Raw genomic sequence first — 25158 nt, forward strand, 5'->3', positions numbered from 1 at the left:
CATGTCAGCAGAGGTTACACTCAAGGAAACAAGTTCCCTTTCAGTGCTGCACTTTCCCTGTAACATCAAAGCTTTAAAAAAATAAGGATAACAAATATGCCAGAGGCAGAAAATGTACCTGTAAGCAAGTCTTCTACTCCTCATAGACACATTTAATATTTCAGGTAAATGCTACAACAATTGATGGAATGACCCCCCTGTTCAATGCATGTTCAAGAGGGAGTGCATCTTGTGTGGAGCTTCTCTTGGAATATGGTGCCAAAGCTCAGTGGGAGACATGCCTTCCCTCTCCAACTCATGAAGCAGCCAGCAGAGGTGAAAAATTAGAATAACTGGAATGGATCAAGAAATGCATCTGGCATTGCAAATGTAATTTCTTGTTTCAGAGAGTAATGACATTCTCTTTGGCTAGGTCACAGTGACTGCCTAGAGCTGCTAATCTCTCGGGGTATAGATGTTGACCAAGACATTCCTCACCTGGGAACACCTTTATATGTAGCTTGTATTTCACAGCAGAAACAATGTGTTCACAAGCTTCTGCATGCAGGTACATAGTTACTGAATCTTTTAAAAGACTTAATACCTTATTTTATTATTATTTTAAATGGAGCTCAAACAAAACTGTCATTCATTGATGCATAATCACTTAAGCAAGCTTTGCTGCAAAAGTTTAGCTTTGTTGTAAATCAATTAAGCCAACTATTACATTGAATCTGATTTCTTTGATGTTATTGATCATCCTAGATTCCATTTTCATTTAGGCTCAAACTACAAAATAAAGTTTTTTAACAAATTGGGTCAGGGTTCCACCAGCCCAATTCAGTTTCCTTGCAGCCACATGACAGATATAGGAACTTACCTCCCCAAGTGCTGCAGGGCCCAGTTTGGATTGGGACTGCAGCATTGGGGGAGAAAGGGCTCCAGCCTTCCTGCTGTGCCATTTTCTCAAGAAAAAACAGCCCACACATGTGCAGCCCCACGAGTGTCAGATAATGCTTCCCCTGATTCAGCCCATTAAACACTCTTGCGTAGTTTTTTCCTAAATGCAGTTTACATCTGATCCCCTCCATTTACTTATCATATCTTTCTTGTACTTACCTACTTAATTGAAAAAATTATTAATTTGAAGCCAGTTAATTTGGAAACAGTAGAAAAAAACTATTTTAACAGAAAACTTGAAAGATATAGAATATAGTTCATTTGCCTTATTTGAACTACACTGTATATTTCAAATAATTTTTTCAGCTTTGCACCTACTTTTCAATGGAATCCAATCAGTACTCAGAATAAAACTGACCATCTATATTGTGTGCATGGTAGCATCCCTATTTGCTGAAACCTACTCTGTGGAGTCCCGTTTTCCTTCATTATCCTTCTAGTTTACTTTGGGTTGTTCTTCAACATTGTTCACAACAATGAAGAAATTAATTTAGATAAGGTTGCAAGTAGTGCTATTTCTTCTTGAATCTTCATTTTAACAAAGGAGCAATTTAAGAAACATCTCCTTTAAATTATATCTTCCTCCTAAAATGTCTTTACTTTTAGACTCAATTGACCTAGCTATGCAATGCTGTTACTGTAACCTCAGTGCTAGACTACTGTAATATGCTGTCTGTGGAAATGCTCTTAACTCAGAAAATCCATTAGCGTAAAATTCAGCAGCTCATCTCCTACAGGTGGCAATCTGATGTGAACCTATTCTAGAACATCATTCATTGCCTATTTTTTTCAAGCCTCAGTTTAAAGTGTTGCTTCTTTATCTTCAAGATTCTTCAAGAATTAGTAAAAAGCCCAGTTGCACGTTTAAGACATACAACCTTTATTGTAGCATAAGCTTTTGAGAAACACAGCTCTCTTCACCAGATGCAAGAATTAGGGCTCACATACCTGAAGGACGGGCTCTCCCTTTATCAATCTATGTGCCAGTTATGCTCATCTCAACACCACTTACCTTCTGTGTCCTCTCTTAGGGATACTTGATCATATTTCATCTAGGCATAGGCTCCTAAATACTGCCTTGACCCTATGGAGTGGTCTGTCAGAGTTGGCTAGAAGAGCCCCTTCTCCGTTGGTCCTCAGACAGTCTTCTAAGTAGACTGGTTTAGGAGGCTTTTATATATTTTTTATATATATTTAGTAATCCTTTTTAATTGCCCATGGCCAGACTGTTGAGTTTGTATACCTGTATACTGCCATTTTAATTATTTTTGCTATATGTATTGATAGCACATTTGTTTATAAACTGCCATGTGGGAAAGGCAGGTAAAAATATTTTAAATAAGCCCAGTGTTTACGGACTGGATTTTAGGCACCAGGATTTGACTACAACTGTTTCAATTAAATCTCTATTCTTTCTCTGTTTCACATCTATAGGTGCAAATGTGCAAAAAGGAAAATTTCTGGAAACTCCACTACATGCGGCTGCCAGGCAATCTAGTACAGAAATAGTAAACATTCTACTTGAGTTTGGAGCAGATATCAGTGCCAAAAATTCAGAGTTTGAACGACCTGTAGATGTAGCTTCTCCACGCAGCTTGGTGGAAAGAGTATTGCTTCTACATGAAGGTAAAGTGTCTGCTATGTAAAGGCAATTTTATATATGAGGCAACTGTAGTTTTTGAGAGTAAGATTCTTAGGGAAAGCTGCCTTCAGTTTCTGGGGGCATTGGTACTGGAACCATTCTATGGCAGATTCATTCAACTTTTTCAACTATTCCTGAGCAGTTTGGGTCCAGGATTTATGAAATATCATTTTCTCCTACCTACACAAAAATTAAAATCTTCTACTGAGACTGTTACATATGCCTCCACCATTTGAAGTGGCTGTGTGTGACAGGTCCTGTACAACAGTGGCACAATACTGGGGGAGTTTCATTTAGATCCCTCTGTCATGGTCTTTAGGTAGCAAATGAAGATGTTTTTGTTCCAGAAGACATTTGGTTATAAATATTATTCTTACAGTTTTGTTCATACTCAGATAACAGCTTAGGATCATACTGTCTTTCCATGGCTGGCTTGTTTGGACTGTTTTAACTATTTTACTTCTATTTTGATTGTGGTTCAGTTTATGATTTTTACTTCTAAAAATTTTGACTGGTTTATTTGTTTAACAGTTTATTTTATTGATTTTTAAAGTAAGTTAAAAATGCTGTAAACTACCTTGAAGCTTTGGTGAAAGGTGGGATAGAAATGGTCAAATAAATGGAAATATAGATCACAAAGTAAAACTAACCATGTTGGTAAAAATACAGGTCACATTAATCATAATAAGTGAAATATTAGGTTTTTTGACTGTGTGGTGGTTTCACTTTCTGCTAGGTATCAGATAAAAAGTTATAATTTTGTAACAAACATGTTGCAAGTCCTTAATGATGCTGAATTGCTACTTCATTCTTTTTACTTTGTTGCAGCTACCCCATGTTCCCTTTGCCAGCTGTGCAGACTACGTATCCGAAACTATATCGGGAGAGCCAGATTAAACCTTGTGCCACAACTCCAGTTGCCAACCATATTGAAAGACTTCTTGCAGTATAGATAAAGTAGCAAGTTGTTTTGAGAGACTTGATAAACAAGTGTTGTATTGTATGTTGCACATAAAAATCTGTTGGGATGAGGAAGATATCATAAATAGACTTTTACATACATACTAACATGTGTCTTTCATAGCAACATGAAATGATCATGATGCAGCAAATATTTCAAAGTTTTCTTGAGCAGCCCAGTGACAAGATGCTTATATAAATTAATAAAACATAATTTGTTCATTCTCTGAAAATATTAGCAAAGGCAAAATAATAAGGTTCATTGCTAAATTCTGGGACACAGGTCAGACAGCTGTCTTGGTATCTTGTGGCCAAATAAGATGCAACACTCAGGATCCATCTCTCCCTTATGCCATTTCAGTTGCTGAAAATGGTTCTCCCAGGCTGCTTTTAGTCACAATTAAGAAAAACACAAACACCTTCCCAATCAGCAGAATGGCCTGGGAGAAAGAGTTCAGCATCCCCCTGCCTCTGATCCACACTGGGCCCCCACCATAACTCCTTTGGATGGCTCAGTTTCACTTCTGGGAAGCCCAGATATGGATATACAACATCATGTCTGTTTTAACCCTTAGAACAGGGCTTGACACATCCCCGGGGGGTAAAGGTGCCATGTAGCACCTAGTATTTTCAGCAGTCCTTTATTGTCTCTGGGCCACTCAGCAGAAGTAGAAAGCTTACTTAGGTGTAAGGAAAAAGTTAGTTTTTTGTTGTGATGATAACCAGGGTTATATTTATTTATATATTACAACACTTTTGTTATAGCTTTTAAAGATGAAAAGGAACTGTAAAGAGTTTAGGATTAGGTTTTGTGGTAGCAATAATTAGAACAAGTGGATGGCCTGCGAGACTTGGGGGGGGATCCCATATCCCCCTCATCACTGAGACATTGAGGTTCCAGGCCCCACAACCAATCACTGAGCCTGGAAGCCGGCGTCTGCCACTGCCATGCCCAGGCCTGCGGCGGCACCTACTGCCACGGCAGCACCCAGCAGTGGCCAATGTCTGCTGCCGCCACGCCCAGGCCTGGAGCAGCTGCTGGCATCTGCTACTGCAGTGCTCAAACCCAGAGCAGCTGCTGGTGTCCTCCTCTGCTGCGGCATCCAACACCACTGCTGAACTGTAGCAGCTCTGTAAGTGCATTGTCTGCACATGCACACAGAGAGTGATTAAAATGTGGGATTCGTTGCCAAAGGATGTAGTGATGGCCACAGGAATAAACAGCTTTAAAAGGGGATTAAATAGATTCATAGAGAATAAGTCTATCAGTGGCTACTAGCTATGGTGACTGCACTAATCCTCTGAATCCCTGAGCCGGGAGGCAACATCAGGGGAAGGCCATGGCCTGTATGCCCTGTTGTTGGCTGTCCAGAGGAATTAGCTGGCCACTGTATGAGACAGAATGCTGGACTAGATGGACCATTGGTCTGATCCAGCAGGGCTCTTCTTACGTTCTTATTTTTGGGGATTTAAACCTCTATATATTTTATTTTTGAGGGTTTTTCTTGTTAACCCTGGGAGTCCCTCAAGTTTGTAGGAAAGTCTGTTTAGTGTCAGTGTGGCCCTGACCCACGGATTTAGGTATCTGATGATGGGGGCCTAGTGTCGCTATCAGTATATAGGTATATGGTCATTAAAACATAAACCCCTGAAGGCTAAAAAGGAAGTCTGGATCCTAAATGTTGGGGTGGCCTGTCAAGATGAAAAAAAATGTAAAGGTCTGCCTTAGAAAGTCAGAGAATATATTGGGCTGGGGTGACTGTTCCAAAACTACAAGGACACATTGCTAGGTTAAAAAAAAATTGAGATGGCCACTACAAAAGAGTAATTTTAATAAATATAACTTATTTTTGTGTATAAAGGTAAAGGTAAAGGTTCCCTTGCTCGAAAGCCAGTCGAATCCGACTCTAGGGTTGCGGTGCTCATCTCCGTTTCAAAGCCGAAGAGCCAGCGCTGTCCAAAGATGTTTCCGTGGTCATGTGGCCGGCATGACTAAACACCAAGGAGCACGGAACGCTGTTACCTTCCCACCGAAGTGGTACCTATTTATCTACTTGCAATTTCTTGCTTTCGAACTGGGTAATTTGGGTCAATGAATCAATTTTCGTCAATAAAAAATATCCATGAAGATTTTCTCTAATATTGTTAGAACATTCAAGGGTTATTTTATGTACAAGCAGGGGACCCCCATGGACTTGCAGGGGGCATCTCATTTCCCCCCTCCCTGTTTCTTCTTTCCTTTCTCTGAAAACCCCCATATATTCTCTCATTTTTCTGCTTCCTTCTCTCCTTCCCAGCCATCAGGCAACCTACCTTCATCTGCCATCTTATCTTCAGCTTTCCCTCCTTTTCTCTCCCAGGCAGCCTCTGCCTTTAAAATCTATGGCCCAGACGAGTGGTGTTGGCCACTGTGTTTGGCCCAGTTGCACAGTGTGAAGCCTAGAAGGGCTTTTGGGGGACACCTGACTTCTGCTGTATTCCACTCTCCACACTCTTCCTCTGCTGCTGACAACCCCAATATTCTCACCTTTTCCTGCTTACTTGCCAACATGATGTAGTGTGTAAGATTGGTGAACTCTAATCCAGAGAACTGGGCTTGATTCCCACTCCTCCATATGAAGCCTGCAGGATGACCTTGGGCCAGTCACAGTTCTCTCAGAACTCTCTCGGCTGCACCTACCTCACAAGGTGCCTATTTTAGAGAGAGGAAGGAAATGTGATTGTAAGCTGCTTTGAGAGAAAAGCAGGATATAAAAACCTACTGTTCCTTCTTTCTTCACACCTTCCCACCCACCCAAGTAACCAGCCTTTTATCTCCCCCCATCTTCAACCATATTTATTAGTTATTTACTTCATTTATACCCTGCCTTCCTCTACAATGGGGACCCAAAGCAACTCACATAATCTCTTGTCCATTTTATCATCACAGCAATGCTGTGAGATAAGTTAGGATTAGAGAATGTGACTGGCCAAAGGTCATCTTTTGAGTTTTCACAGCAGAGTGGGGATTTGAACTTGGGTCTCCCATACCCTAGTCTGTAATTCTAACCACTACACCACACTGTATTTTGTGGGATGGCTGCTGTTGAACAGTAGCAATCAGCCAGTACTGGGTATGTCATCCACGTTGCATGGTAGAAAGTCACCTGGTGGTTGCTGCTGGCCCTGGCCCAGTGGGTCCTACCTCAAAGGCCAAAACAACCCTGGAAAGGGTTCTGTCCTTTACTGACAGAAACCAAAGCTTAAAGGCTGGCAATCCTGTTGTGGTTGCCTAGCAATGGCCACTTATGGCATTTGCTTTTTTAAAGCTACAAGTGCTGCTTCTCTTATTTTGAGGGGTTTTAACTCCCCCAGTGTGGGGTTGTTGTTGCTTTTTTATAATATTTCAGATTTTTCTGCAAACCTGGGATGTTTTTCAGGTTTGTAGAAAGATCTGTCATTTGTTATGGCTCTAATCACTGGATTTAAGTACCCATGTTTCGGCTATATGGAGAATTATATATTTTGACTTCTTTATTGGAAATATTTGCAATTTCATATTTGTATTGCTCAAAATGGAAGCACACTGAAAAATGTAGTAATCATGCAGATTTTCAGAGCTCATACTACCCTATGAATTTGCATACTCATTAGATGATACAGTTGACCAATGAATCACCAAGATCAAAATGCTAAGCGAATTCATGCCCAGGTGACTCAACTTGCATAGGTTCAGCAAATGTTTTTCAACATCTATTACATTATATTAAACTGAAATAACCAAACACATCACAGGGTTTTCTGAAGGACTGCTCCAGCATTCTTTTATCCTCTGGCAATGAAGGAACAAAAATCAGTTTCAATAAAGGAAATTACTCAGGGAGAAAGGTTAGAAAAGTTCTCAACAACTTTGGACATTGCTCAGGAACCAGAGCACCACAATGTATGAGAAATAAGCAAAACAAATTTACATGGAAGCAGCAATTTACTCCTCAGGCATTAGTGATTAACAGTTACTCAGTCCTGTTCCTGATGTCTGCATAACACTCTGCCTGATGAATAATTCCTGATTATGACCCTACATATACATCTTCTTAATGTGACAGATTTGTGCAAAAAGTTCTTCATGCACATAGTGTTGTTCTTCAGGAGAAAGGTGATCTTTATGCATTCATCTAACTTCCCACTGTCAACAGCTTGTAACTAAGATAACCACCTAGTGATTATGTAGATTCAGATGGAGATACAGGCTCTGAAAAGCTGGATGATAACATGAACATTTTTCAATGTTAGTGATGCAACACAAAATATCTTTAAAAATCATGATAATACATTCAATTGCCTGTAAATGTTCAATGTAAACAATTTACAAAGTAATCCTAGAGAGTTCTATTCATAATTCCACTCAGGAATCTTCAGTGGGGATTATTCCCAGGAACACATTCCTATGATTGTACTATAATAGTCTCGGTCTGTGAAACATCTTCATGGATACTTTACATACAGCACTGATTGCCTGAAACAAAATATCCTTTGGACACACAAAACACTTTTCTGGGAGTTTGGTAAGAGAAAATGTATTAAAATAACCATTTGGTGGTGGCCATGTTGGATCTCTCACATACATACCAAATAGGATTGGATGGATCCTATGACTCTGCTAAGTGAGAAAACTTCTCCTATGGAGTAAGGCTTTCTGCTTAGCAGAAAGGAGTCATAGGATTCTACCAATGTTTTCTCCAGCCTTCCACGGTATTAAAATAGCTGTCAGCCCTTATCCCTTGTAACTTGGCCATTAAACTCTTTTATTTTGCCTTACTGGTATTTTATGTTTTAATTTGCAATTACTGATTAAGCACTGTGCTGTTAAATGATCTTGTATTTGTGCTTTGTTTAGGGCTTTTTCAGAGGATTGTGTGTGTGTATGTACAGGAAATATGCAGTTGTAACTTGTAATGAGTTGCTTGGGGGGATTCCAAAATCTTTCACTCCGTTACTGTATCAGTTATAGAGGAATGGCATTTTCCCAGCCAATGACTACTATTCACTGTTGCTGAAAACTGTTAGTTTCTCACTCACAAACGTTCCATTCATTCCCATCTACTCTCTGCCACTTTAGCCTAGTAGGAAAGTGCACTGTTGGGAATAAATCTATCTCTTCCACCTTTATGCCTTTACATGATGTTACCTTACTCTGATCTGCTCTCTTCCCCCTTCATGGAAGGAGGCTGTAGCTTAAAAAATGAAGTAGCTTCAGGTGTCAGCAGCAACAGCTTTTAAGTGGTCACAAACTACATAAAGTGGAGAGATACTAGTGTGGGAGATGCCATGCTTATATCCCCCAAAATATCACAGTGTTGCACAAGTGGTGCTATATTACTTTAAAAAAATACATTTGGAAGCATATCTGCACAACCCCTTTAGTTTCTTGGAGTATTGTTTGGTTTTGTTATATTTTAGTTCAAAATGTCTGATGTATGCACCTAGGAAAATGGAAGGCTAGGTAAACTCTATGCATATACAAAATTAAAAATAATAGAATAAACAAGTGTCATTTTCCTTCCTGCCTGTCCCATTTAAACACTTTGCTGTGAACTAATTTTTTTTCCATTTGCTACACCTGGTGTGGCATGAAAGAGATCTCAATGGTACACATTTTCCCACTCCAGATGTAGTTGCTATCGTACTGCCTAGTATCCAGAAAGCATTTTATGCAGATCCTTACAAGCAAAAAAGGGTAACTATAGGCAAATAGCTAATTGGTTACCTCCTTGAAATTTATGTATGTGCAGTCTACAATAGAAATCAACCTCAAAATCATCTCTCATAACCAAGATAGCCCAAGGCAGTCTGGCGTAGTCCTGATCAAACACCCCTCTGACTGTGTAAACCATGCCAGATAGCATACTTTAATTATACCAGCCTACTGCTGAGAAAAGAATTTTAATTTTTAAAAATACACCATCATACTCTCTCATCTCAGTGTAACAATGTAGCTGTGAGTTATGCAACAAATTCTGTTCAGTAAATCATGCTAGACTAGCAAATCCTTACTCGCACATCGACTAAGCCAACCTTACCAAAATAATAGTACAAGAAAACAATCACATAAGTTTCCTGGGGAGAACACAAGTATAAATTCCTGGTACCAAAAATCAGCCCTTGGATCAGGCACACTGTCAATTTGCAGGGTAGAGCTAAGCACTGGCCTTTTTACAGGCACGTCTCACTCCAGCAAACATTCATGCACTCAACAAATCTACCCATTCCTGTGATTCAAACTACACTCATCACGTTCATGTTCCAGGGCAGTACAGTCTTTGGATTAGACAGATTAATGGAGAATAGGCTCAACCCTGGCTACTAGCCATGATGACTAAATGGAACTTTCACATCTAAGAGGCAAAAAACATCTTAGTTGCAACACTGCACGACAATATCAAGGGAGAGGCCTCAGTCTCTTTGTTCTGTTTGTTGGACCTCTAGAGCAACTGGTTAGTAGCGAGACTAGATGGACCACTTAATACGTTCATATTCCCACATTAGCCAGCCTAACAGTTTAAAAACTAGATTCAGGTGGGTAGCCATGGGGTCTGGGTAAAAGTTGGATCTAAATGGATCCTCATGAATTTCATATGATTTTTACATTGAAACGAAATAAAACCACCATCATATTGTAGGTCATGTGTTAGTCTACAAGGGGCACCACAAAAATCATGCATCCACAGATTCGTGGTACCACAACAGCATAAAAACATGATTTCAAAAGCACGGATCCTCATGGATCCTTATGATTTTTGCATTGTGTCACCCCAACATCACCATCAAATAATATGCCTTGTCCATGGCCACAGAATGCACCACAGAAATCACGGTGCCACAGCTCTGTGGCAACACCATGCTGCAAAAACATAGTTCTGGAGCATAGTTCATGGATGCTTGAGGTTTTTGTGTTGGGTCACTCCAAACAGAACATCAAATCATATAACACGTCCATGGTCACAGCCTGCACCCCAGAAATCACGGTGCCACAGCTCTGTGGCAACACCATGCTGCAAAAACATAGTTCTGGAGCATAGTTCATGGATGCTTGAGGTTTTTGTGTTGGGTCACTCCAAACAGAACATCAAATCATATAACACGTCCATGGTCACAGCCTGCACCCCAGAAATCACGGTGCCACAGCTCTGTGGCAACACCATGCTGCAAAAACATAGTTCTGGAGCATAGTTCATGGATGCTTGAGGTTTTTGTGTTGGGTCACTCCAAACAGAACATCAAATCATATAACACGTCCATGGTCACAGCCTGCACCCCAGAAATCACGGTGCCACAGCTCTGTGGCAACACCATGCTGCAAAAACATAGTTCTGGAGCATAGTTCATGGATGCTTGAGGTTTTTGTGTTGGGTCACTCCAAACAGAACATCAAATCATATAACACGTCCATGGTCACAGCCTGCACCCCAGAAATCACGGTGCCACAGCTCTGTGGCAACACCATGCTGCAAAAACATAGTTCTGGAGCATAGTTCATGGATGCTTGAGGTTTTTGTGTTGGGTCACTCCAAACAGAACATCAAATCATATAACACGTCCATGGTCACAGCTTCAACCAGAAAAGTCATTGTGTCACCCCAACATCACCATCAAATAATATGCCTTGTCCATGACCACAGAATGCACCACAGAAATCACGGTGCCACAGCTCTGTGGCAACACCATGCTGCAAAAACATAGTTCTGGAGCATAGTTCATGGATGCTTGAGGTTTTTGTGTTGGGACACCCCAAACATACCATTAAATCCCATACTATGGCCATGGCCACTACTTACACCACAGTATTAAGGGGTCCCGAGCTTCACGGCAACACCATGCTGCAAAAACATAGTTCTGGAGCATAGTTCATGGATGCTTGAGGTTTTTGTGTTGGGACACCCCAAACATACCATTAAATCCCATACTATGGCCATGGCCACTACTTACACCACAGTATTAAGGGGTCCCGAGCTTCACGGCAACACCATGCTGCAAAAACATAGTTCTGGAGCATAGTTCATGGATGCTTGAGGTTTTTGTGTTGGGGCACTCCAAACAGAACATCAAATCATATAACACGTCCATGGTCACAGCCTGCACCACAGAAATCACATGCCCACGGCTTCATGGTTCTGGACCATGGATCCTCACGAATGCTTTCGGATTTTGTGTTGGGACACCCCAAACATACCATTAAATCCCATACTATGGCCATGGCCACTACTTACACCACAGTATTAAGGGGTCCCGAGCTTCACGGCAACACCATGCTGCAAAAACATGGTTCCGAAGCACGGATCCTCATGGATCCTCAGTTTTTCTGTATAGGGTCACAATGTACTCACCATCAAATCACATAACATGTCCATGGGCACAACTTGCACCACAAAAGTCACGGAGCCATGGCTTTGTGGCAACACCATGAAGCCAAAACATGGTTCTGGAGTATGGTTCCTTATAGATTTTGGGGGGTTTTGTGTTGGAACACCCAAACATACCATTAAATCCCATATCATGTCCATAGCCACTACTTGCTCCACAGAATTCATGGATGCACAGCTTCCTGGCAACATTCTACACAAAAATAGTTCTGAAGCACGGATCCCCATGGATCCTCAAGGCTTTTGCCTTGGGTCACCATGAACACACCAACAAATCCCATCTTATGTCCATGGGCACAGGTTGCACCACAAAAGTCATGGATCCATGGCTTCCTGGCAACACCATAAAGCCACAACGTGGTTCTGAAGCGGTAACGGCAGCGGCAATGGGGGCGGGCGGGCCTCTCTGAGCCCCAGGGTGGTGGCCTCGGAGTCCTAAGGGCAAATTCCACCTCTCGCGTGTGATGGCCGAGCGGCATTGCCCTGCCTCTCTGAGCCCTGGGGTGGTGGCATTGGAGTCCTAGGGGCAAATTCCATCCCACGCGAGAGGTCATTCTGGCTCCCCCAGGTCTTGTTAAGGGCTCTTTTAAAAGTTATGGCCGCCGGAAGCAGCAGCAGCGGTAAGGGCAGCGGCGGGGGGGAGGGGCGTGAAACATTCCCCCGCCTCTCTGAGCCCCGACAAATCCCATCTTATGTCCATGGGCACAGGTTGCACCACAAAAGTCATGGATCCATGGCTTCCTGGCAACACCATAAAGCCACAACGTGGTTCTGAAGCGGTAACGGCAGCGGCAATGGGGGCGGGCGGGCCTCTCTGAGCCCCAGGGTGGTGGCCTCGGAGTCCTAAGGGCAAATTCCACCTCTCGCGTGTGATGGCCGAGCGGCATTGCCCTGCCTCTCTGAGCCCTGGGGTGGTGGCATTGGAGTCCTAGGGGCAAATTCCATCCCACGCGAGAGGTCATTCTGGCTCCCCCAGGTCTTGTTAAGGGCTCTTTTAAAAGTTATGGCCGCCGGAAGCAGCAGCAGCGGTAAGGGCAGCGGCGGGGGGGAGGGGCGTGAAACATTCCCCCGCCTCTCTGAGCCCCGGGGTGGTGGCCTTGGAGTCATAGGGGCAAATTCCACCTCTTGCGTGTGGGGCTCTTCAGGAGCTGGGAGGAGACCCCAAGTCTTGTTAAAAGTTATGGCTGCTCTTTAAAAAGTTATGGCTGCTGGCGGTGGCAGCAGCGGTAACGGCAGCCACAACGGCGGGGGGGGGGGTAATGTTCCCCTGCCTCTCTGAGCCCCCTGGTGGTGGCCTTGGAGACCTAGGGGTAAATTCCACCTCTTGCGTCTGGTGGCCGAGCGGCAACGCTATCACAAGAGAGAGGTCATTCTGACTCCCCCAGGTCTTGTTAGGGGGTCTTTAAAAAGTTATGGCCTGTGGCCGCAGCAGCATTAACAGCAGCGGCAATGGGGGGAGGGGCACGAAACGTTCCCTTGCCTCTCTGACCCCCGGGGTGGTGGCCTTGGAGTCCTAGGGGCAAATTCCATCACACGCGAGAGGTCATTCTGGCTCCCCCAGGTCTTGTTAGGGGCTCTTTTAAAAGTTATGGCCGCTGGAAGCAGCAGCAGCGGCAACGGCAGGGGGGGCGCGCAAAATGTTCCCCGTCTCTCTGAGCCCCGGGGTGGTGGCCTTGGAGTCCTAGGGGCACATTCCACCTCTCGCGTGCGATGGCCGAGCGGGCTCTTCAGGAGCTGGGAGGAGACCCTCCTCTGTTATAACTGAGTGACGTCTACGAGCTCTCGAATAGAACCCGCCGCCCCCCGCCAGGACCCTCCCTCCTGTCGTATAGGGCCACTCTCCGCCTCTCCCGTAGCAAATACGCTTTCGTAACTACAATCCGCCCCGGGAGTCGCAGGCATGCGCATTCGGAACCGGACGCATCCGGCCTGGAACGCCTGCGTGTTGCGGCGACGCTTGTTCAGTCGGGTGGTGATAATCGGCTGTGCAACGAGAGGGGCGGTTGCCTCGGTAACCGTTGCTATAGCAGCGCCAACGGCAGGGGGGGGGGCGCAAAATGTTCCCCCGTCTCTCTGAGCCCCGGGGTGGTGGCCTTGGTGTCCTAGGGGCACATTCCACCTCTCGCCTGCTGCGATGGCCGAGCGGGCTCTTCAGGAGCTGGGAGAAGGAGACCCTCCTCTGTTATAACTGAGTGACGTCTACGAGCTCTCGAATAGAACCCGCCGCCCCCCGCCAGGACCCTCCCTCCTGTCGTATAGGGCCACTCTCCGCCTCTCCCGTAGCAAATACGCTTTCGTAACTACAATCCGCCCCGGGAGTCGCAGGCATGCGCATTCGGAACCGGACGCATCCGGCCTGGAACGCCTGCGTGTTGCGGCGACGCTTGTTCAGTCGGGTGGTGATAATCGGCTGTGCAACGAGAGGGGCGGTTGCCTCGGTAACCGTTGCTATGGCTGCGTAGGACGCTCCAGGCGGCGCTTAGCGGGAGAAGTCTTGTCTTTTTGCGTCTCAGAGCGGACCGAGAAGGCTTCTCCTCTCCTCGCCTCGCCCCATGTCTGACTTCACTACCATTCGGCGCACGGGGCTGCCGCGCGTCGTCCTGCGGTGGCTACAGAGCCTCGACCTCACCGTTTCGCCCAGGCACTTCCGTAGGTGAGGCAAACGAGTCCCGAGAGATCCCGAGGTCTCCGCCCCGGGCCCGGTGCTCTTTTTTCCAGCCACCCTGGTCCCTAGGTGGTCGTGTGCACGCTTACTCAGGAGGAAGCCCCACTGCATCCAGAAGGGCCTTTCTCCAGGGAAATGCTCGAGTCCAGCGGCATCTTGAAGACCGACCAGGTTTTTCTTCTGGGAATAAGCCTTGGTGTGCACGCACTCTTCTTCAGGCAAAACTTTGTTGGCCTTCGAGGTGCCGTTGCTGGACTCGAACTTTGTTCTGCTGCAACAGCATGGGGGGGGGGGGCGCTGCTACTAGAAATTCAACCTGTGCTTCTGTCTGCTTGGAATTCATACCTGGCACATAACAAAACCTCACCTCCTTGCTCTTTACCGAGCATTCCTCGTCTGCATCTTCCCGCAAAAATCACCCTCCAGTTCACCATGGCTCTCCCCAGCAAGCCCTCTTCTCCCCCGTCTGGACTTCACTTGAGAATCAGCACTCTTCCTGTAAGGGGTTGTGTCTCTGGGAGAAAATAGGAAGTATGGGATCTGGCCATGCCGGTTCATAGAGTTGCTACCTCTGGATTGGGGAATACCTAGCGATTTGGAGGAGGAGGAGAAATTGGATTTATACCCTGCCCTTCACTCAGAGTGGCTTACAGTCTCCTTTCCCTTTCCCTCCCCACAACAGATACCCTGTGAGGTAGGTGGAGCTGAGAGAGCTCTTTGGAGAACTGCTGGTGAGAGAACAGCTCTAAGATAACTTGTGACTGACCCAAGGTCGCACCAGCAGCTGCATGCGGAGGAGTGGGGAATTAAACCCGGTTCTCCCAGATTAGAATCTGCACTCCTAACCACTACACCAAACTGGTGGAGCTTGGGAAGGGTGGGGTTTGCAGAGGCAACGGGCCTTAGGAGGGTATAATGCCGTTAGAGTCAACCCTCCAAAGCAGATATTTCCTCCAGAAGAACTGATCTTGCCATTTGGAGGTCAGTTAAAATTCTAAGAGATCTGCAAGTTCCACCTGGAAGTTGGGAACCCTAGCTCTGTGCAAAAGCAAAGTTCTAAGAACCTTCTTTCTCCTTTTTCACTGTTGTATATTTATTGGCAGGGGTGCAGGGAGGGATTTTCTGGGCCCCAAGGAGGCTGAGGGCCCCCAGCATTTTAGTTCATACTACTACTACATAGCGACAAAAAGCTGCACTTGTCAGACCATTCAGCTTTGATCATCAGAGCATTTTGCATAGTCAAATACCAAATTTAGTTGCCTATACAGGGTACTGAAGGGGCTGCGGTGGCTCAGAGGTTAAGACGCTGAGTTGCAGACTGGAAGGTCAGTAGCTCGGCAGTTGGAGACCCGAGTGCCGCATGACAGAGAGAGCTCCCGTCTCTGGCCCCAGCTCCTGCCAACCTAGCAGTTCAAAAGAAATTGCCAGTAGATAAATACGTACCGCTTCGGTGGGAAGGTAACAGTGTTCTGTGCACCTTGGCGTTTAGTCATGCCAGCCACATGACTACGGAAACATCTTTGGACAGCACTGGCTCTTCAGCTTGGAAATGGAGATGAGCACCGCCCCCTAGTCGGATTCGACTGGCTTTTGAGCAAGTTAAACCTTTATCTTTATAGAGGGTACTGGTGTTTATGGTGACTAACAAGATTGTCATACTAAACTATTATGCCTATTGTGCTGGTACTGCCTGCCTTTAAATATACTGTCTTATTTACTGACAGCATGGGGGGGGGGGGGTTGGGGGGGGGGAGTTTGCAGGAGAAGGGCCCTAAAGCTAAATTTGTTCTGGATTACCTGTCTGCAGCAGAGCTCTGGAAAGGTCAGACCAGCCTTATTTGATTTCCACCCCATTTGATCTCCAGCACATAAAATAAAATACAAGATAACCAAGTTGATGCTACTTTCATCTTCTCTGACATACAGTACTTCCTGATGTCCCTAACCCAAACCAGTTCTCAATAGGCCATTGTGGGTGTTTGAGGTTGATGTGTCTGAAAGTTTTTGCTCTTTTCTTAGGAACTGTGATTATCTGTAGCCAACGTTTAGAGTAGACTACCATTCCATCTTTCTTTAAAATTAAGTTGGAGAGCATACAAAGTTAGACCCACATGAAAGCAGACCTAAGCCTCAAGGACACAGGGTGCAGGTTGGGAGGTACTGTAAGATTAATGTGTGATGGGTAATATTTAATTTGCATCAGATGGCTGAAGCCTTCTGAGGAATGGCAAGCAGTGCTATATTATTGTGTCTAAATATTTCTCTTCCCATCTATTTTCCAGCATGGTTTCCTTTTCTGTTCTGTATAACTGGTAGTGGAATAGGGAATTTACAGTTTCCTAGATTTGAGAAAAGTGGAGAGATGATCTTATTGTATGGCTTATGAGCTGTTAAATCTGAATAAAGTGAAAGTCCTCAATAGTACTGTACTATAAGATTGCAAATTCACTGCCCCGCCCCCTCAAAGTCCCAACTTTCCAGTTTGGTGATGAGATAGGGCATTTCCCATATAGGGAATAAAGATGGATGAATAATACCAAGACAACAAATCGTACTATTCTTCTTTTTTGGAGTAGGGATTTTTCAAATGGCTACCTCATTGCTGAAATATTCTCTTGGTATTACCCAGAAGATATTAAAATACATTCCTTCCAAAATGGGACATCTCTAGCTGCCAAACTTAGCAACTGGTCACAACTTGGAAAGGTGAGTGGTGGATGCAATGTGTTTAGGTCAATTAAATTTCTGTATCTTTTAAAGGAGAAATCAGGATGGAAACTTTCTTTAATTTTTATTCAATTTTGAGCCCGGTTGATTGTGAGAGAAGCGATACATAAATATTTCAAATACATTTTTAAATAAATCCTGATTTTCAGATTATTAACAGTCACATACGTAGGTAAGAGTCATTAGACTATTTGTGGATGTGTAAGAATGAATAGTAGCTACAGAGTGTGTAATGCAAATGTGGAAGTGCCATTGTTTAAAGCACTAGAATAAATTGATGTAGATAATGTTATTTTCTGTGGTCCCAGTGAAACCCAGCAAATTTAAACATGCAGTGACTATATAATATCAACTGGTGTGTTCAGATTTGGGGCTTTACATAGTTGTGATTGGAAAATAAATTTCAGGTGCTTGCTTTGTGATGAAATGGAGTGTTTTTAAAATACACAGAAAACAAAACAGATTCATGTCTGAAACAGATTCGTTCTCCTTCCCCACGCAATAAAGTTCTTTGCCAAGAGAAACCTGAAACCCATTCGAGAACTAATCGATGGAACAATACATTGTAAACCAGGAGCTGCAGAAATATTTGTACAAGACATTTATACAATGCTAACAAATAGGCGGTAAGTTACATTTGCCACAGTATTACATTAGACTGTATCCTTGGTGCTTAAATATTGATCTTTCCGAGACCTGATGACTGAGTAATAATTCATGGATTAGCCAGTTTTCTGTAGAATAGGCTAAACCATTCATCCTTAGGCTTTTCCAGAAATGGTCGAACATGGGAAACATGGTTATGTCTTTTTCCCAATAAAAGCTTCATTATTTTTTTATCAAAATATATTATAATACAATAATTACCTCAAGAAATATTCAGAAATTTAAGCAGCTGTAGAGAATGTTTTGTGGTCTAATTAGTGCTTCTTTTGCTCCTGTGTGCACGTAAGGGATTTGTATAGCTCTGCTAGGGGTACATCCTGGAAAGGATGAGAAGGGGGGTGGGTCTGGCAGTTTTTCTTTAAGTAGGATCTTGTGTACATCCAGAGCCATCTCAGGCCCCTGTTCTGGCCCAATATTTCTATTCATCTTTTCTGGAAGCAAGTGGACCATCAGCAAGCATAGGTGGCTTTCTTTGCAGGAGTGCATTCCATTGTTAAGATCATTGGGTCTAAAGCAACCCCTTAGAGCCAGGTTTATCCATTTTATATACCACAAACATGTTATCAAAAGCAAATAATTGTTGCCACAGATAATCATCATCATCGTTTATTATGATCAAATATCAGCCAATGCCACAAATAATAAAGTAGATAATTATTGCATGGAACAGTGAGAATTCATCCATTAATCTTTAGATTTTTTTTAATTTTTGAAAAGATTAGGTAAAACGGATGCATTATTAATTACTGCCCCTCCCCCAGGATAAAGCACATTCAGGACGAAGAGGTTGACTTTTCAGATCGTCTTTACCAGGATAAGTTACCGATGGTTGCTAGATCAACTGCATCAAGGGCTATTAAAACCAATATTAAACTAACAGAAATACTGGTAGAGCCCAACATCAACAAGAACAGACAAAAAGTTAATGCCATCATCAATTTGCATCTGCAGCGAAGATGTCTAGAGAGGGAACAGTATCCAGGTGAGCAGCTCTTCCAAAACATGCATTACAGACAGGATGGTTCTTAAATGTGTTTATTTTTGTACTGTTACCACTGCATATAGGTAAAGGTTCCCTTGCTCGAAAGCCAGTCGAATCCGACTCTAGGGTTGCGGTGCTTATCTCCATTTCAAAGCTGAAGAGCCAGCGCTGTCCGAAGACGTTCCCGTGGTCATGTGGCCGGCATGACTAAACCCCAAGGCGCACGGAACGCTGTTACCTTCCCACTGGAGTGGTACCTATTTATCTACTTGTAATTTCTTGCTTTCGAACTGCTAGGTTGGCAGGGGCTGGAACTAGAGACGGGAGCTCACTCCGTCATGCGGCACACTTGGGTCTCGAACTGCTGAACTACCGACCTTCCACAGCCTGCAGTTCAGCGTCTTAACCAGTTGAGCCACCGCAGCATATAATACAGCAGTATTTATGCATTTGGCTAGTAGAACAACTAATTTCTTGAAAACTAGTGCTATTTCTTGCTAGCAAGATTGCATACAGAACAATAATGATGCTGTTTATCTGCCAGATTGTTAGGGGGGCTAAACATTTGAATGCTAACTGCCATAAAAATTGAAACTCTGAATCAGGGATAGAATAAGAGACATTTATTTATTCAACCAAGTATATAAAATGCCTTTTCCAGAGGCTCAAGGTGGGTTACATGAAAAAAAAAAATCCTTAAAGTTACTATATAATGCAGTAAATCCAAATTAAGCAGCTTAGAATGTGTGAAGAAAGAACTGTGGAGGATGCTATCATGTTCCATGACACGTAGCCTTCGTAGACTTCTTGTAATACCTAAAGGAGTAGAAACTTGTTTTTTCCACAGATTATACCACACATTCTTGAGCTACCTCAATAAAGTTGTGGAATACTCATGGCTGTATTACATTTCACCTTTCTTTCTGGAGTCAAGGTGGTATACTGAGAGGTCTTCGTTACAGGCATTGACTAGACACAGACCTTGTTAGCTTTACCAAAGTGACCATTTCATGTGCTTTCCAATCATACCCTAAGATCCAGGGTATGGGCTATCCTCTAACAATATGTCTGTCCTTTGTGAAACTTTATTTAACGTTCACAAATATTAATATTTCTTTAGAAAGGACAATTTCGTTATGAAAATTTGGTGATACTAATGCCAATTGATAGATTCTCTGATTTGTTAAGGCCAGCAATGCAATTTCTTTTCTTTTTTTAAGAACGGTTTAATATTAAACCAACCCTGGGAGCACGTGCCATTCGTCGTCCTTCTGCTGTGAGCGACAGCACACTTAATCTTCAAAGAGATAAATCTTGGCATGTATCAAGTAAGTATTCTTTTTCTGATGTGAAAGTTCAGTGTTGCAATTCCGTGTAGATTCTTTCTTTCTATTCCCTTTTTTCCCCATGGACATAAGGTATTGAACAACCCGAAACCATAGAATAACAACTTACTTCTTCTGAAGAATTTTAATTTAACTTTAAGTCTTTATGCCTAGGAGAAGCAGCAGCTGCCAAAAATTTTGCAATGGTTACTGTACAATCATAGTTTACATCCAACAGTAGGGTTTGGGAAACTGAATCTGGCATGATGTTATCATGCACCCAAATCTACCTCTGGATCCACTGCTCTCTCTTTTTATCAATGGACAGGCCACAGTTTTGTGTGGGATGGTAGCGATAATGCCAGAACCACAATGACAAAATCTATCTGAAAAGGGAATACCAAAAAAACCCCCCAACCTGCCATAAAAGCTCATAGAAAGGAAGACATTTAAACGTGCTTAACATAAATGCTAGATGGTTTGAGGGAAAAGTAAGGGCGGATAAATAATAAAGAGGTTCTCCCATTGGAATAATTCCGAATCCTAATGGGGAGCAAACCCGCCTTCCTCTACTCCCAGTTGAAATAAAATCTAACTCAGTTATTAGGTGTGCTAATCTTTTTCCTGAAGTCCAAAAGATTTGAGGAGGTGATATCTTCAGGAGTGACTCCTAGTTGTGAAAACTTATCATCTAGTGTCCTGAACCAGGAGCTATAAGCTGAATCCTGGCTCGAGATACCAGAGACCATCTGTCAGAGCAGCATACAGAATTTTAGCTCTAAAAGTTAAAGCATGGAGCCACGCTAGTGCCTAGTTCTAGCCTAATTGCTGAGGTGCTAATACATGACAGGAGGCCCCCTTCTAGCATAAAATAAAGGAATAAAAATTATCCACTGATTCATTAACCACTGTGATCCAAACTAGGACACATGGAGCTGCCAGCAGGGAGACGGGCAGGGGGGAAGGGCAATAAAAAGAGAACTCCAGGATGGCAGAGGAGGATTGCCAGTCACACGTGCCAAGTCCTTTGGAGCAAAAGAGGGCTAAGAACCCTGAAGGCATAGGAAGTGGAGGCCAAGGGTGAGAGGACCCCCCCTACCATCTCAAAAGTGGCAGTCTTAGGCTTGATGACGCTAGAAAGGGTGGAGGGGTAGCGAGACATCGAGGGTGCTGGCCAGCTGATGCCTGGCAATAGTTTTTTAAAAGCTACCATTTGAAGGAATGTCACCATTAATATTATTTTTCATTGTGTTACAGTGGAATGCCAGAAGCAAAATTATCTAATCTCCCCAATCTTAAATCACAGCCCTCACCAATATGGCTTTCATTGATTAATCAGTCAAGCCTTACAGTAAAACAAAACAAAACATTTTGCAGAACTATACTTAGTTCTTAGATCTGGATTTCTGGCAAATGACAGCACTGAAAGTGCAAATGAAACTGCCTGTGCAGAAACTCTGAGGTGGAAACTGGACAACAAGTCCTGATGTAGTGGAAGATTCCACTTCCTTGCATGGGTAGCCTTTACGGCACCATAATGCAACAGATAAAGGTCTACTTATTTCCCTGCTCTACTCCTTGGTATGAATAACTTTAACCAACTGAGGTATTATGTTAAACTGCCAGAACTTGATGCTTTTGGAGTCCAGATTCCTGGCAACATTGTGGTCCAATAATGGTGACAATTTATGGCTAGTATATGCTCATTATTCAGAAACTACAGGGTTTCATTCATATTTTTGGAGGATCTTCTATAAGAGCTAGACATTTGACACCAGAAATTACTATTTTATTTGAATATTTACTGACGTGGTTTGTAACATAAAATAAGCAATTAAAATGCAGTACATGCCTAGTTAAATAAGGTATTTGGTGCCTAAAACGTATTGCGGTTGGCCCACTAATTTGTGGAGGACATTCCACAGTTCAGATATCACTATATAAGTGGCTCTGATTACTAGCAGGGCTCCTGATACTGATTTTAACTGATAGGCAAGCTGATATGGGAGTAGGTGATTTTTTTTCAAGTACCCCGATTCCAGATTGGTTTAGGGCTTTGAAGGTAAAAGCACCCTGAATCATTCCTGCAAACAAACTGGCAGCCAATGTAATTATTTTAGAACTTGTAAAATGTGTGTTCTATAGCCCATACCAGTCAATGGTCTTGTGGCTGCATTTTGCAATCAATGATAGTTTCTGAACAGTCTTCAAAGGCAGGCCCATGTAGAACTGCATTACAGTTGTCTGCCATGCATTAGCTCCTGATTGGCTGCTTAAGGCCAACAAAAATTGCTTTTAACTTTCCACTGTCATATCGATAAAACAACGAATTTAAGCATATCCATTTTATCCCACCCTTCCTCCATTTGAACTTATACATGGTTCTCCCCCTCCCTGTTCTGTTCTCACAATGGCCCTGTGAGGCGGCTGAGTGGCCCAAGGTTATCCAATGAGTTTTACGGCAGTCTCCTTCTTAGCCTACCATCTCACTTCTGTGGACTCCTGCTTCAAAACTACTTTGCCCATCTACTTTCTGTCCTTATGATGAGTGAATTTTATTTTCCCTAGCCTTGATGTGGATAGCTCAGGCTAGCCTGATCTCATCAGACCACCTCTGAATGTCTCTTGCCTTGAAAACCCTATGCGTTTGCCATAAGTTAGGGTTGCCAGCTCTGGATTGGGAAATACCCAGGGATTTGGGGGGCGGTGGTGGATAGGGTTGCCAGGTCCCCTTGTCATGCTGGCAGGGGGATTTGGGGGGCATTCCAGGAAGACCCCAACGCAATGATGTCACCTGGAAGTGACATCACATTGGGGATGTTGCACGGCACACCTCTTGGTTTTTGTGCAAAACTCTATGGTATAACTGGCTTCAAACCATGGATGGTGATGTCATCATGTCAAGGATGTCACACAGTGACACTGCTGTTTGGGGGCAGGGTTTCCCCCACTGGTCAGCTGGCTGGTGGTGGACAGAAGCCCTGAAAACCAAGGAAACCCCCGCTGGGACCTGGGGACTAGCAATCTTAGAAGTGGATCCTGGAGAAGGTGGGGTTTGGAGAGGGGAGAGACATTAACAGGATATAAAATCATAGAATCCACAACTGAAAGCAGCCATTTTCTCCGAGGGAACTGATTTTGGCAATCTGGAGATCAACTATAACAGCAGATCTCCAGGTGCCTTGACGTAAAAAAAAAAAAAAAAAAAGCTTTTTTCATCTGGCCATCCCTTTAATTCTTTGTCTCCTCTTTCCTCCAAGCCTCTGGGTCACCACCTATTTTTTTCCCCTTTTGCTATTGTTTTTGATCCCATTTCTTTATTACCCATCATGTTAGCAATCTATTTTCTAGGCTTCCTGTTTTACTTCTACCACCACGTGGATTCTGTTACTTCTAACACAAAGAACAGACATGTTGTTCCATTTGAGATTTTCCCCAGTGTTGGTTTACCTCCCTCATAAAAGTTGTGGCGTTGTTAGGTTTGTCAAGCAACCAGGAAAAATAATGGCCCAGCCCACTTCTGTGCTTCAAAAGGTAGCATAGTTCTAGAAGGCAGCAAGTGACGATTTTCATGGCTTGAAGATGAACATTATCATGCTATGACTGCAAACTTTGTTGAAGGTACAGGAGATAATAGAATGGTTCACAATCCAAACTGATGTCAGGTTTCTATTGCTGACAACCTGACCCTTTGAATTTTCCTGAATATTCCATGCCCTCCTAGTAGTTCAAATAATGACTTAATTGAGGTCTGCATAATTGCATGCTGCTGAATAAGAGCATTTCAATGTATTTTGGTAGTATCATAATTGTATGTGTTACCTTGGTTGCACATTCCCTTTTTTTTGTTCTGCTTAGGTGCAGCATCCACAGAAATCAGAGGCAAAACAGGTGTACATTTCAAAACTATTCAAGTGAAACAAGCTGAGAGACTGCCCTTTGATGTGCATTTAAACATTGGTACATATGTTAAAGGACTTTAAATTGCCAAAGAGATTTGGAAACTAACTGGATTAAGTGAAAGTCTTATGGCAAATTTTTGTACCCCATTAGAAAAAAATGCATCTCACCAAAAATGCATCTCAATAAAGCATGCTGAGCTAAAAAGCTGCAACACAAGATCAGTGCTTCTTATGCAGGATTCTCTTACAGGAATCTTACATTTTAGACATGTCCCAGTGGTGGTGATGTTCTTTTTAGAGATACCCCCCTGTGTCTGTCCTTGTTTCCTGAGGTGACTGAATAAAATTGATTCTTAGGGTAAACTGTTCAGTTTCTTTCTTAGTTTTCTTAATTTCATTCATGCTGATCCATGATCACTCAACATAAGGGCACAAGCTAAACACAAATGAAACACATTAAAACAATAAAAGTTCTCAACTTAAGCACGAATTTTAGCAATACTCCAATCATATACATTTTTCACTTGATAGTTTTGTATTATTAAACTGCTTTTTTGTTTTTCAGATAAGATCTAAACATTTTTGTTTTGATTTAATCTGGACTGCATTTTTGAGAAAATAAACTGCTGAAATGAATGGGTCTTCACAGAATGGTTATAATCAGGGGTCTTTTGGGGCTGGAGCGTGCCGGAGTGCTGCTCCGGGAGCCCAGGAGTTGGCACAAATGGCAGTGGCAGCAAGCCCCGCCCCAGCTCTCTGCGCTGAGGTCCGCCACCGGCCTCCCGGGGCCCACGTCGGAGCACTGCTACCCCAGGGTGGCCAGGAGAGGCCCGTTGCTGGCTTCCTGGGGCTCGCGCTGGAGTGCTGCGGCCCCAGGAGGCCCGTCAGAGGCCCGTCACCGGGTCCCTGGGAGCGCTGCGGCGCCAGGAGGGCCCCAGGAGGCCCATTGCT

The 25158-nt window shown here is 43.5% G+C and overlaps 2 protein-coding genes across 4 annotated transcripts in view; both read left to right on the forward strand.

The window, feature by feature from the left end:
• The window catches only part of ASB5 (ankyrin repeat and SOCS box containing 5), a 31005-nt gene extending 26281 nt beyond the window's left edge, over positions 1–4724 (forward strand). For all 3 annotated transcript variants that reach the window (XM_015408134.1, XM_015408135.1, XM_015408136.1), the window contains exons 4-7: positions 165–315; positions 413–547; positions 2374–2565; positions 3410–4724. In XM_015408134.1, the coding sequence (XP_015263620.1) occupies positions 165–315; positions 413–547; positions 2374–2565; positions 3410–3537 (606 nt within the window). In that variant the 3' untranslated portion in view covers positions 3538–4724. The remainder of the gene's footprint in view (positions 1–164; positions 316–412; positions 548–2373; positions 2566–3409) is intronic.
• Positions 4725–14304: 9580 nt separating this feature from the next.
• SPATA4 (spermatogenesis associated 4) lies at positions 14305–24288 on the forward strand. The gene is made up of 6 exons (XM_015408129.1): positions 14305–14593; positions 17182–17311; positions 17840–17958; positions 18760–18980; positions 20201–20308; positions 24164–24288. Exons 1-6 carry the CDS (start codon positions 14493–14495, stop codon positions 24286–24288), a joined length of 804 nt encoding a protein of 267 aa, XP_015263615.1. The 5' UTR covers positions 14305–14492.
• Positions 24289–25158: the final 870 nt, after the last annotated feature.

This window comes from Gekko japonicus, unplaced genomic scaffold (genome assembly GCF_001447785.1).
Source record: "Gekko japonicus isolate JY-2015 unplaced genomic scaffold, Gekko_japonicus_V1.1 scaffold109, whole genome shotgun sequence".
Taxonomy (NCBI): Eukaryota; Metazoa; Chordata; class Lepidosauria; order Squamata; family Gekkonidae; genus Gekko; species Gekko japonicus.